This window comes from Salvelinus fontinalis, chromosome 5 (genome assembly GCF_029448725.1).
Source record: "Salvelinus fontinalis isolate EN_2023a chromosome 5, ASM2944872v1, whole genome shotgun sequence".
Classification (NCBI taxonomy): domain Eukaryota; kingdom Metazoa; phylum Chordata; class Actinopteri; order Salmoniformes; family Salmonidae; genus Salvelinus; species Salvelinus fontinalis.
This window is the reverse complement of record NC_074669.1, coordinates 7,298,794-7,312,326: the sequence shown is the minus strand read 5'-3', so window position 1 is coordinate 7,312,326 and position 13,533 is coordinate 7,298,794. Positions and strand designations below refer to the sequence as shown.

At 45.0% G+C, this 13,533-nt stretch overlaps 1 protein-coding gene across 1 annotated transcript in view; it reads right to left on the bottom strand.

Annotated features, from left to right (window-relative positions):
* LOC129855012 (harmonin-like) overlaps positions 1–13,533 on the bottom strand; it is a 39,554-nt gene that overhangs the window by 10,987 nt on the left and 15,034 nt on the right. Inside the window, exons 12-14 of the mRNA XM_055922242.1 lie at positions 10,867–10,932; positions 9,265–9,398; positions 9,017–9,084 (exon numbers count right to left, since the gene is read on the bottom strand). Of these exons, the coding sequence (XP_055778217.1) occupies positions 9,017–9,084; positions 9,265–9,398; positions 10,867–10,932 (268 nt within the window). The remainder of the gene's footprint in view (positions 1–9,016; positions 9,085–9,264; positions 9,399–10,866; positions 10,933–13,533) is intronic.

Genomic DNA, 13,533 nt, shown 5'->3' with positions numbered 1-13,533 from the left:
ACATCTGAAGGCTCATCTCTCTCCTCTAGGACAGGCCTCATTGACACACACACGCACATACACACACAAAAGCACACACACCGTCATCTGTGTCCATCAAAATCTGAGGGCCACAGCTCCTCATTCTGCATTCATGGACAAAGAAGGAATAAAAAGCGTCTCTATAAAAGCATTGCTTTCTGAATGAACATTGATTGAATCTGACTGTGTAAGATGACGTTCTGAGTACAAGCCTATTCATTGCAATGACATTGAAGTCTTTTGAATATAATCATAACAAGATAATAATGAAGTGGGTGCTTACATTTGTCCTATTTCACACATGTACAAGTGCGAATTGGTAAATCGTTTTCTTGCATATCCCACGCCTCCTGAGAACCCTCAGAGAGTGGGGTCAGAGCCAGGGAACAGCCATTATTGACGGCGACCCTGGAACAATTAGAGTTAAGTTCCTTGCTCATGGACACATGAACAGATTTTTGAAAGCATCACAAGAACAAAAGGCCCTCTGAGGTACGAGGCTGCATCTCAAATTGCCTATAGTGCACCACTGTCCACCAGATACAGTATAGTGCAGAATATAGGGAATAGCAGAGTGCCAATTGAGATTTCCACAGAGTTTATGACGACAGATCTGGAAGTGTAGGGAATGAATTTAAGAACAAGGACTGTAAAATCAAAGTTATTTTTTAACAATAATCATAAGCTGTAGGGTTGTGTAAAAACATGGAGCTCTTTCTTCCTAGAGTACAGAAGTTTTTTGTGGTCCCAATCTCATTTTGTATCAAATACTAAAAAGGCCTTGACAGCAGGACAATGCACTGTCAGATAACATGAGATCAACCTGGACACAAAAGGAAGACGTACACCCACATAATGTACACCATTCAGCATCCAACCCATCCGCTTATCTACACAGAGACAAAAGAATGCCCAATACATGTGCACTCCACAGTCATTAGCTGAGTTATCGAACGTGCGACTACAAGGAACTAGTGCATCAAACAAAGAGGACAGATTGGGAACCAGAGAAGTAAAGGAGGCAGTCACTACACGCAGTCACTACACGAAGAAAGAGGGATTGATTTAGTTAGGAAAGAGGAAGGGGAAACAGCCACTAAACTACTAATAACCACTCAGAGCAGAGGAGAGGAGAGTCAAAGGAGAAGAGAGGAGAGTCAGAGGGGAAGGTGGTGATGGGTATGGATTACTTGTCTCTTGTTGTTGGACCTAAAGGAGGTGTTATACGTCACCATCCGTTTCAGCATCTCCGGCGGCTGTAGCAGAGGAACCAGAAGGCATTCAGAAGAGATTGACACTACAACACTAAGCTTCTTCTCTCTCTCTCTCTCTACATCTTAGGGTTAAGTACTCGTTTACTGACAAGTTCTGTTGATAAACTGCAAAGACTAGAATAGTCTCTGTGGATTCACCCTTGACAACATGGATAATATATGAAGACTCAATCCTCCCTTGGTTTTTCTGGATGGTGGTGACCAGTGGAAGCTGCTGAGGGGAGGACGGCTCATAGCAATGGCTGGAACAGAGTAAATGGAATGGCATCAATGGAAACCATGAGTTTGATGTATTTGATACCATTGCAGCCATTACCACGAGCCCGTCCTCCCCAATTAAGGTGCCACCAACCTCCTGTGGTGCTGACATATGGTAAATGACCAGTGGGAGGAGAGTGCTATCTCCATAGTCATGCAATGAAACAGGGTGACAGGAAGAGAGGAAGGGACATTAGCGTAGCCTCGCTGTTGGATGAAAACCTATTATCTCCAAAACAGAAACCTTTCAGGAAATGGAAAAAACAGACATATTTTCCCATTAACGAACATATAATTATGCAACTTCAGAAGCTATTTTGAATACATTGTCTTTGTCCTATAGTCAAACCACATTCAGGGGAGTTACTGCTTACATGTATAAAATGTAAGTCCCGGTGCAATCAAAAACGTGATTTTCCTGTGTTTTATATATATTTCCACACTATGAAGACTGGAATAATATTGTAGAATTGTGAAAAGGATAAAAACGCTACCTCTTCAAACAGGATCTTAAATAATCCTCCTCACCTCGACCCACCCACCCCCCAAAAAATTTAAATAATAACAATAACATTTAAAAAACACTTAACCAGGACTTGCACTTGAACCCCCCCACCCCGCCCCCCTTCTAGCTCTGGCTCTACTGACAGCTACATTATTGAGGAAAAACATACTTTCTACGACTGTGATATGTGGTTGTCCCACCTAGCTGTCTAAAAATGAATGTACTGACTACGACTGTGATATGTGGTTGTCCCACCTAGCGGTCTTAAGATGAACGTACTGACTACGACTGTGATATGTGGTTGTCCCACCTAGCTGTCTGAAGATGAATGTACTGACTACGTCTGTGATATGTGGTTGTCCCACCTAGCTGTCTGTAGATGAATGTACTGACTACGACTGTGATCTGTGGTTGTCCCACCTAGATGTCTTAAGATGAACGTACTGACTACGACTGTGAAATGTGGTTGTCCCACCTAGCTGTCTGTAGATGAATGTACTGACTACGACTGTGAAATGTGGTTGTCCCACCTAGCGGTCTGTAGATGAATGTACTGACTACGACTGTGATATGTGGTTGTCCCACCTAGCGGTCTGTAGATGAATGTACTGACTACGTCTGTGATATGTGGTTGTCCCACCTAGCGGTCTGTAGATGAATGCACTGACTACGACTGTGATATGTGGTTGTCCCACCTAGCGGTCTGTAGATGAATGCACTGACTACGACTGTGAAATGTGGTTGTCCCACCTAGCTGTCTGTAGATGAATGTACTGACTACGACTGTGAAATGTGGTTGTCCCACCTAGCTGTCTGTAGATGAATGCACTGACTACGACTGTGATATGTGGTTGTCCCACCTAGCGGTCTGTAGATGAATGTACTGACTACGACTGTGATATGTGGTTGTCCCACCTAGCTGTCTGTAGATGAATGCACTGACTACGACTGTGAAATGTGGTTGTCCCACCTAGCTGTCTGTAGATGAATGCACTGACTACGACTGTGATATGTGGTTGTCCCACCTAGCGGTCTGTAGATGAATGTACTGACTACGTCTGTGATATGTGGTTGTCCCACCTAGCGGTCTGTAGATGAATGCACTGACTACGACTGTGATATGTGGTTGTCCCACCTAGCTGTCTGTAGATGAATGCACTGACTACGACTGTGAAATGTGGTTGTCCCACCTAGCTGTCTGTAGATGAATGTACTGACTACGACTGTGAAATGTGGTTGTCCCACCTAGCTGTCTGTAGATGAATGCACTGACTACGACTGTGAAATGTGGTTGTCCCACCTAGCTGTCTGTAGATGAATGTACTGACTACGACTGTGAAATGTGGTTGTCCCACCTAGCGGTCTGTAGATGAATGTACTGACTACGACTGTGATATGTGGTTGTCCCACCTAGCGGTCTGTAGATGAATGTACTGACTACGTCTGTGATATGTGGTTGTCCCACCTAGCGGTCTGTAGATGAATGTACTGACTACGTCTGTGATATGTGGTTGTCCCACCTAGCTGTCTGTAGATGAATGTACTGACTACGACTGTGAAATGTGGTTGTCCCACCTAGCTGTCTGTAGATGAATGTACTGACTACGACTGTGATATGTGGTTGTCCCACCTAGCGGTCTGTAGATGAATGTACTGACTACGTCTGTGATATGTGGTTGTCCCACCTAGCGGTCTGTAGATGAATGTACTGACTACGTCTGTGATATGTGGTTGTCCCACCTAGCTGTCTGTAGATGAATGCACTAATAAGAGCGTCTGCTAAATTACTGAAATGTAAATGTAAAATGTAGTGTAAGAGCTGTTTTGGTTAGGGCCGTGACGATACCAGTATCACAATACTAGTTAGTATTGTGGCAGGGAAAAACAAAACACGAAGCGGATTTAACTTCTTTAGGGAAACAGCCCTAATGTTGGAAACAAACATCATTATGGTGTCATCCAGAGTCACATTTCTATTTATGTTTTACTTTAGCACACAATATTGTACATACAGCAGGTTTTTAAAGGAACACACAGTTTGATCTTCTGCAATACTGGTATCGTCACAGTCCTAGATTTGGTGGGATGGAGTTTTGGTGTGCCTCGTGACATCCCCAGGCGGTAAATTAGTTAATAGACCAATAAGAAAGGGAGTTCCAAAACTCTTTGCCACTAACAGCTACTCCCAGACAGTCCTAACAAAATTCTTGCGTGGGAAATTGCTCTTTGCTAAGAAGCTATGTGTGTTTATTTTTGACCATTTGAATAGATAACAATCACAGTAAGGTAATTAATTGTTACCCAGAAAGGATTTGATATTGAGATAAAAATGACTGTATTGGACCTTTAAGAGGTTTTCATCCAAAACCTATGATAGACTCTGCCTGCCTGCCTGCCTCTGTGTCAACCTGATAAGGAAGTTAGCATCTGTACGCTAACCATCCTTGTCTTGTACAGCAGAGAAACCAGTGAAACAGCTTGAACAAATAAGCACCCTGACTAGGGACAGTGACAACCAACTAGTACCCCGACTAGGGACAGTGACAACCAACTAGCACCCCGGCTAGGGACAGTGACAACCAACTAGTACCCCGGCTAGGGACAGTGACAGGAGAACATAGCAAGCGTCCACAAAGGGATTGAGGGTTTTTAGGGAGAGCGAAAGAGGGGGGTTAGGAGTGTTTTTCTTACCAGGCCCTCAGAGGGTAGGGTAGGTAGGTCGATGGGACTGGCTCTGGGGTAGCATGACTGGTTTAGACATGGCAGGGGCCATCTGATGCCTCAGGGAAAGAGTACTGTGTATTCATCCCTGAATTACTTTTGCAAAACACTACGGGAATATGAATGTTACACAAACACACACACACACACACAGGGGTGTTTGAAGTGGAACACATCGAGACAGGAGATATTGTGCACTTGAAAAGGAGCTATTCAGTCTTGACTTACAGCCTCAATCGCCTACATTGACAATATAATGTCTTCACACATAAAACACCCACTACTTACTGCATATCACACCACAACACGCCATGCGATTCTACACCCACTGCTGTCAAATACTATAACAACATTTCAAATCACACAGAGCCTCGACAAACTGAATAAAAAACAGCATTTCATTTCAATGGAGAAGAAAGAGATGTCTTCTTCACACCATTCAGTCATTGTGAATTGTTGTCCGCTCCCATCAACTCAGCTAAAAGGTTTCGGGGCAAGGCAAGGCCTAGGAGTTGTTTCAGACCAGACCATAGATACCCCAGGGAGGCTACCATAGAGTACGAGGGGTAGGTCATTTCATTGGCGTTGGACGAGTAGTAACCTCTCCTTGGCAGGTACCCACCCCGTTCCCACTCGCTCCTTGTCTCTGGAGGACTGGAGGGGTGATGGTGGTGGGACCCTCCATGGGACCCTCCCCCCAGCCTCTCCTCCGGGTGCTGGGGGGGTGGGGGTGAAGGGGGTGGAAGGGGTGGGGGTGGAAGGGGTGGGGTAGGCGGGGGAGGAGGAGGGGGAGGTTGAGGGGTGGGCCAGGGGGAGGAGGGGGTCATGTAGGACTGTGAGGGAGGGGTGTAGTGGGAGGAGGAGGTGGAGGTGGAGGACGGGGCTTACTTCCTCTGAACTACGATCACTGTCTTTGAATAACAAGATAAATGACTCACTGTATCCTACCACAAATCTATCTATTACCAACGGAAGGGAAAAACATTACATTTTAAATTTTAAGTAAGCCAGTACTTGGATCACTGGTGCTCTTTCATGCCGTCCCTAGGAGGGGTGCGTCACTTGAGTGGGTTGAGTTACTGACGTGATCTTCCTGTCTGGGTTGGCGCCCCCCCTTGGTTTGTGCTGTGGTGGAGATCTTTGGGTGCTATACTCGGCCTTGTCTCAGGATGGTAAGTTGGTGTTTGAAGATATCCCTCTAGTGGTGCGGGGACTGTGCTTTGGCAAAGTGGGTGGGGTTATATCCTTCCTGTTTGGCCCTGTCCGGGGGTATCATCGGATGGGGCCACAGTGTCTCCTGACCCCTCCTGTCTCAGACTCCAGTATTTATGCTGCAGTAGTTTGTGTCGGGGGGCTAGGGCCAGTTGGTTATATCTGGAGTACTTCTCCTGTCTGATCCAGTGTCCTGTGTGAATTTAAGTATGCTCTCTCTAATTCTCTCCTTCTCTCTTTCTTTCTCTCTCTCGGAGGACCTGAGCCCTAGGACCATACGCCAGGACTACTGGGCATGATGACTCCTTGCTGTCCCCAGTCCACCTGGCCTTGCTGCTGTTCCAGTTTCAACTGTTCTGTCTGCAGTTCTGGAACCCCTACCTGTCCCAGACCAGCTGTTTTCAACTCTTAATGATCGGCTATGAAAAGCCAACTGACATTTATTCCTGATTATTATTTGACCATGCTTGTCATTTATGAACATTTTGAACATCTTGGCTCTCTCTAATTCTCTTCTTCTCTCTTTATTTCTCTCTCTCGGAGGAACTGAGCCCTAGGACCATACGTCAGGACTACCGGGCATGATGACTCCTTGCTGTCCCCAGTCCACCTGGCCTTGCTGCTGTCCCAGTTTCAAATGTTCTGCCTGCGGTTATGGAACCCCTACCTGTCCCAGACCTGCTGTTTTCAGCTCTTAATTATCGGCTATGAAAAGCCAACTGACATTTATTCCTGATTACTATTTGACCATGCTTGTCATTTATGAACATTTTGAACATCTTGGCCATGTTCTGTTATAATCTCCACCCGGCACAGCCAGAAGAGGACTGGCCACCCCTCATAGCCTGGTTCCTCTCTAGGTTTCTTCCTAGGTTTTGGCCTTTCTAGGGAGTTTTTCCTAGCCACCATGCTTCTACACCTGCATTGCTTGCTGTTTGGGGTTTTAGGCTGGGTTTCTGTACAGCACTTTGAGATATTAGCTGATGTACGAAGGGCTATATAAAATAAACTTGATTGATTGATTGATTAAATGAAGAAGAGTTACTACACATATTAAATATCATATGCGATAGTACCACAGGTGGTCCTCACTGATACACAGAGGAAAGGGGGTTCTAGGAGAGGTGGTTCTACATAGTTCTATGAGAGGTGGTTCTACATAGTTCTAGGAGAGGTGGTTCTACATAGTTCTAGGGAGGGTAGTTCTACATAGTTATAGGGAGGGTAGTTCTACGTAGTTATAGGGAGGGTAGTTCTACGTAGTTATAGGGAGGGTAGTTCTACGTAGTTCTAGGAGAGGAAGTTCTAGGTGTGCCTCTGGGGACTCGTTCTCTACACAGGAAATTTGCTCCAGCCATGTCTGACAGAGACGTTCCACCCAGTGCCTCACCTTCTCCGACTCCTCCAGATCCTCTCGCTCAGTCTCTGACACCTGGGGCACGGCACAGCGCAACGCAAGGCAACAAAATACTCAAGATTGGGTCACTGGTCATTCATATAGAACAACATATAACTCAAGGCTGGGTTATGGCTCAGTCATATAGAACAACATATAACTCAAGGCTGGGTTATGGCTCAGTCATATAGAACAACATATAACTCAAGGATGGGTTATATGGCTATTGGCGATGTGCTGACAAAACATCAACTGAAAATAAAGTGTTTGTGATTTTTATTTCATACTCTCACTTATACAGCATGGTGTTATATGGACATTACTCCTACCTGCTGCAAAGGTTTACTGATCAACACTCCTACACCAGTCAGATCATTACTCCTACCTCCTACACCAGTCAGATCATTACTCCTACCTCCCGCACCAGTCAGATCATTACTCCTACACCAGTCAGATCATTACTCCTACCTCCTACACCAGTCAGATCATTAGTCCTACCTCCTACACCAGTCAGATCATTACTCCTACACCAGTCAGATCATTACTCCTACCTCCCGCACCAGTCAGATCATTACTCCTACCTCCCGCACCAGTCAGATCATTAGTCCTACACCAGTCAGATCATTACTCCTACCTCCTACACCAGTCAGATCATTAGTCCTACCTCCTACACCAGTCAGATCATTAGTCCTACACCAGTCAGATCATTACTCCTACCTCCTACACCAGTCAGATCATTAGTCCTACCTCCTACACCAGTCAGATCATTACTCCTACACCAGTCAGATCATTACTCCTACCTCCTACACCAGTCAGATCATTACTCCTACCTCCTACACCAGTCAGATCATTACTCCTACCTCCTACACCAGTCAGATCTTTACTCCTACCTCCCACACCAGTCAGATCATTACTCCTACCTCCCACACCAGTCAGACCATTAGTCCTACACCAGTCAGACCATTACTCCTACCTCCTCCACCAGTCTACTGATCATTAGTCCCACCTCCTACACCGGTCCACTGATCATTACTCCTACCTCCTGCACCGTTCCACTGATCATTACACCTACCTCCTGCACCAGTTTACTGATCATTACTCCTATCTCCTGCACTAGTCTACTGACCATTACTCCTGTACCAGTCTACTGATCAATACTCCTACCTCTTGTACCAGTCAGATCATTACTACTACCTCCTACACTAGTCAGATCATTATTCCTACCTCATACACCAGTCAGACCGTTAGTCCTACCTCCTATACCTCCTGCACCAGTCTACTGATCATTAGTCCTACCTTCTACACCAGTCAGATCATTCCTCCTACCTCCTGCCACTACTATAGTTGGTCAACTGAATCCAATTCACACAACAGAAAGAAAGAAAGAAAGCTCAAGGGGTTGTATTGAGAAATATAGCACCCTCCTGGATTCTAGGCAGTTTAGGAAAAACAAGACAAGCTAGCTAAAGCAGAAACAGCCTAGCATCCAGGCTAGCACTATTCATGTACAGTATATGAACATGTCAATAGGTTTTGGTTGTCAAAGGAAATCGAGCATGTTGTCAGTGGTATTGTAACGTGTCTCTGACTCTGCGATGTGTCGGTACACTGTGAGACTCAGTCACTCACTTCTCTCCCTTCCTCCTCCTCTTCCTCTTCATCGGTGTCATCAGCCTGAAAAGAGCTGGCTCCATAGTCTGGAAGTGAAGGAAGTCAGAAAGCACGGCACACAGAGGAAGAAGACAGGAGACAGACAGCATGCAGAGAGGTTCAACACATCTGTAAGTCTAGGCCCTTACTGGTCCTGCTGCTCTACAGGTCCCTGTTGGAATCTATTCATTCATCTATAGAGGTACCGCCTGTTCCCTTCTCCTTACCAGAGCTCTTGTACCCGGAGGGTGGGGTGTTGATTTCGTGCAGGGCCGGGGAGGGACTCTTGGTTTTGGTTTGTTCTCCAGGGGCCCAGTCCTCCTCCCACTCCCCATTGTGCTTCTTCTCCGTAGCCTCGATCCTAAACACGCACACATGCTTTTATTTTAACTAGATGGTCTGTGAAGTTTAGATGGCTCCTGGGTTCCCTTTATGCCATTCTCCCAGTCCCTGACTGATCCGTCTGTTTCTGTCTGTTTCTCCCAGGCCCTGACAGATCCGTCTGTTTCTCCCAGGCCCTGACAGATCCGTCTGTTTCTCCCAGGCCCTGACTGATCCGTCTGTTTCTCCCAGGCCCTGACTGATCCGTCTGTTTCTCCCAGGCCCTGACTGATCCGTCTGTTTCTCCCAGGCCCTGACTGATCCGTCTGTTTCTCCCAGGCCCTGACTGATCCGTCTGTTTCTCCCAGGCCCTGACTGATCCGTCTGTTTCTCCCAGGCCCTGACAGATCCGTCTGTTTCTCCCAGTCCCTGACTGATCCGTCTGTTTCTCCCAGGCCCTGACTGATCCGTCTGTTTCTCCTAGGCCCTGACTGATCCGTCTGTTTCTCCCAGTCCCTGACTGATCCGTCTGTTTCTCCCAGTCCCTGACTGATCCGTCTGTTTCTCCCAGTCCCTGACTGATCCGTCTGTTTCTCCCAGTCCCTGACTGATCCGTCTGTTTCTCCCAGTCACTGACAGATCCGTCTGTTTCTGTCTGTTTCTCCCAGTTCCTGACTGATCCGTCTGTTTCTCCCAGTCCCTGACTGATCCGTTTGTTTCTCCCAGTCCCTGAATGATCCGTCTGTTTCTCCCAGTCACTGACAGATCCGTCTGTTTCTCCCAGGCCCTGACTGATCCGTCTGTTTCTCCCAGTCCCTGACTGATCCGTCTGTTTCTCCCAGTCCCTGACTGATCCGTCTGTTTCTCCCAGTCCCTGACTGATCCGTCTGTTTCTCCCAGTCCCTGACTGATCCGTCTGTTTCTCCCAGTCCCTGACTGATCCGTCTGTTTCTCCCAGTCCCTGACTGATCCGTCTGTTTCTCCCAGTCCCTGACTGATCCGTCTGTTTCTACCAGTCCCTGACTGATCCGTCTGTTTCTACCAGTCCCTGACTGATCCGTCTGTTTCTACCAGTCCCTGACTGATCCGTCTGTTTCTACCAGTCCCTGACTGATCCGTCTGTTTCTCCCAGTCCCTGACTGATCCGTCTGTTTCTCCCAGTCCCTGACTGATCCGTCTGTTTCTCCCAGTCCCTGACTGATCCGTCTGTTTCTACCAGTCCCTGACTGATCCGTCTGTTTCTAACAGTCCCTGACTGATCCGTCTGTTTCTCCCAGTCCCTGACTGATCCGTCTGTTTCTACCAGTCCCTGACTGATCCGTCTGTTTCTACCAGTCCCTGACTGATCCATCTGTTTCTACCAGTCCCTGACTGATCCGTCTGTTTCTACCAGTCCCTGACTGATCCGTCTGTTCCTCTATGAGTAGAATATGTTATTGTGCGTAACATTATTTGTCAAAATACTTATATTATAGGAACAATCAATATGCAAGGCAGGGTGAACTCACTTCTCCATCTTCTTCTGGTAGCGTTCCTCTTCCTCAGCAGTCTTCTGAGAAATCTCCATCTTTCTCCTGTTCACAAAGCAAAGAAACACATGTTAACAACATAAACATGTCTGGACTATCTATCACACTGAGATATAAGTACAGCCTATTCTTCTGGAGATAGTGCCAGTGTAACATTAATGCATTCCATATGAAAGTTATGTTGACAACAAGTCGTTTTTGTATATCTTGAATGCCAATCAGAAAAAAAAATGCAAAATTCTGTTTTGCTTGTCTTCTCTTGTGAGTCTGATTGCTTTCATTGCTAGTGGAAGGTCAGTCCTTTTCTTGTGTACAGAGCCAAGAGATAGAGGCTGTTGTGCTCTACTGATGTCTTCACAGATTGTTTTCTGAACAGAAGCCTGGACCTAATTTGGCAAACTGAGCAAAGATTGTCTTCATCTTGTGGGTTGACAAGTTGAAATCAACATAAGTTTCAATCATCACCTACTGTCTACTCAAAGAGATTACATATGCGACTCGTTTCAGGAAACTAGGCGTATGTCGCACGTCACTACTTCACAGGAGAGGCATTTGAACATAAACATGATTTTTTTATCAAATTGCATTTTTTGTCAGAAATGCCTTCTGGAACATGTAAACTTTCATGTGCCTTAAAAACAAACTTGTATTCCATCTGTAAATAAAAATACAATTGTTGCCTAGTTGGTTTAGCAAAAGAAAAAGCCAGGAACCTTTCCGCTAGCCATGACTGGCTGAGATAATGGGTGGGCTGGACATGCAGGGAGATGAGTTTGGATTGGTCTGCCATGTAGCATGCTTCTGTTTATAACATGAGCTGCTCAGTATGTGTTGATAGTCCTTTCTACCGCGCGGTTTTTGAAATACAGTGCATTCGGAAAGTATTCAGACCTCTTGACTTTTTCCACATTTTGTTACGTTACAGCCTTATTTTAAAATGTATTAAATCGTTATTTTCTCTCATTAATCTACACACAATACCCCATAATGACAACGTCTCCCAGAGACTGGGAGACATGTCAGAATCAAGGGAAGGCTGAATAGAGCAAAGTACACAGAGATCCTTGATGAAAACCTGCTACAGAGCGCTCAGGACATCAGACTGGGGCGAAGGTTCACCTTCCAACAGGACAACGATCCTAAGCACACAGCCAAGACAACGCAGGAATGGCTTTGGGACAAGTCTTTGAGTGGCCCAGCCAGAGCCCAGACTTGAACCTGATCGAACGTCTCTGGAGAGACCTGAAAATAGCTGTGCAGCAACGCTCCCCATCCAACCTGACAGAGCTTGAGAGGATCTGCAGAGAAGATTTGGGGAGAAACTCCCCAAATACAGGTGTGCCAAGCTTGTAGCGTCATACCCAAGAAGACTCGAGGCTGTAATCGCTGCCAAATGTACTTCAACAAAGTACTGAATAAAACATCTGAATACATATGTAAATGTGATATCATTTTTATTTTATTTTTTTAAACATGAAAAAATGTAAAAAAAATGTTTTTGCTTTGTCATTATGGCGTATGGTGTGTAGATTGATGAGAGAAAAACACTATCTAATCAATTTTAGAATAAGGCTGTAACGTAACAAAATTTGGAAAATCGAAGGGGTCTGAATACTTTCCAAATGCACTGTATATAACGTTAGCCATCAGAGTGACTTGACACAACGCTGGCCAAACAAGATGTAACTACAGACAAAACGTTAAACAGAGTTAAATGATTCCAGTCTGCCATGAAGTATTTATCCATGTATACAGTAAGAGTCTAGCTACATTTTCAGACATTATAAGTTTCTAAATTAGTCAGAAAGTCATTTTCAATGCAAGTTAAAGCGTACTTTTTGCTAGCAAACGTTACATGTATGATCTGTGTAGTAATATTATTTGAATCAGAAATCCATTTGCATTCTTAGTTATACCCTACTGTTAGCTAACTAACATTGAACCTGGTTGGTTAGCAGATTCATACTACAGCAATGGCAATTTTTGCATTGCTTGGTAGTAGTATCAGTTGGGATTATGCCTGTTCATTGTTTAGCTATCTAGCTAGCTACATGTCTAAACAAAAGACTACATATGTAAACAAAACACTTCGCCAGATGATTGCATGACCCATCAAGTTAGCCAGGTGTGTCTGGGGGTGATTACGGCCATCTATTGTATTTCATGAACATGTGTACATGTCCAGACAATAGTGACCCATCCACTTAGCTAGATGTGGCTGGCAGGTGGTTATAGCATTTCTTTCACATGATCCATCAATTTAGACAAGTGTGTCGGGTAAGCGTCATCTAATAAATATAATATATTTATAAAATATTTGTATCTAGACACTTTCTGTTTTTGACATTGCTACTATGGAAGTAACCATTTCACTGTACCATTTATACCTTCTGTATCCTGTGCATGTGACAAATAAACTTTTGATTTAATATAGTGTGTGATTAGGATTTAGGCAAAGGACTAGATAAAGTGTATATTTACCTGGAGTTTTTCTTTATTGTAGGCTACTACTTTCACCACTTTAAGTCTTGAAATATTTGGTTGTTTACTAAACTAATCACTCTGTTTATCAAGTGGCCTCACATGTGAATCTTTAAAGAGATGGATGGCGGCTAAGTCTTAGAGGGTGTGAACGATGCTGAATGG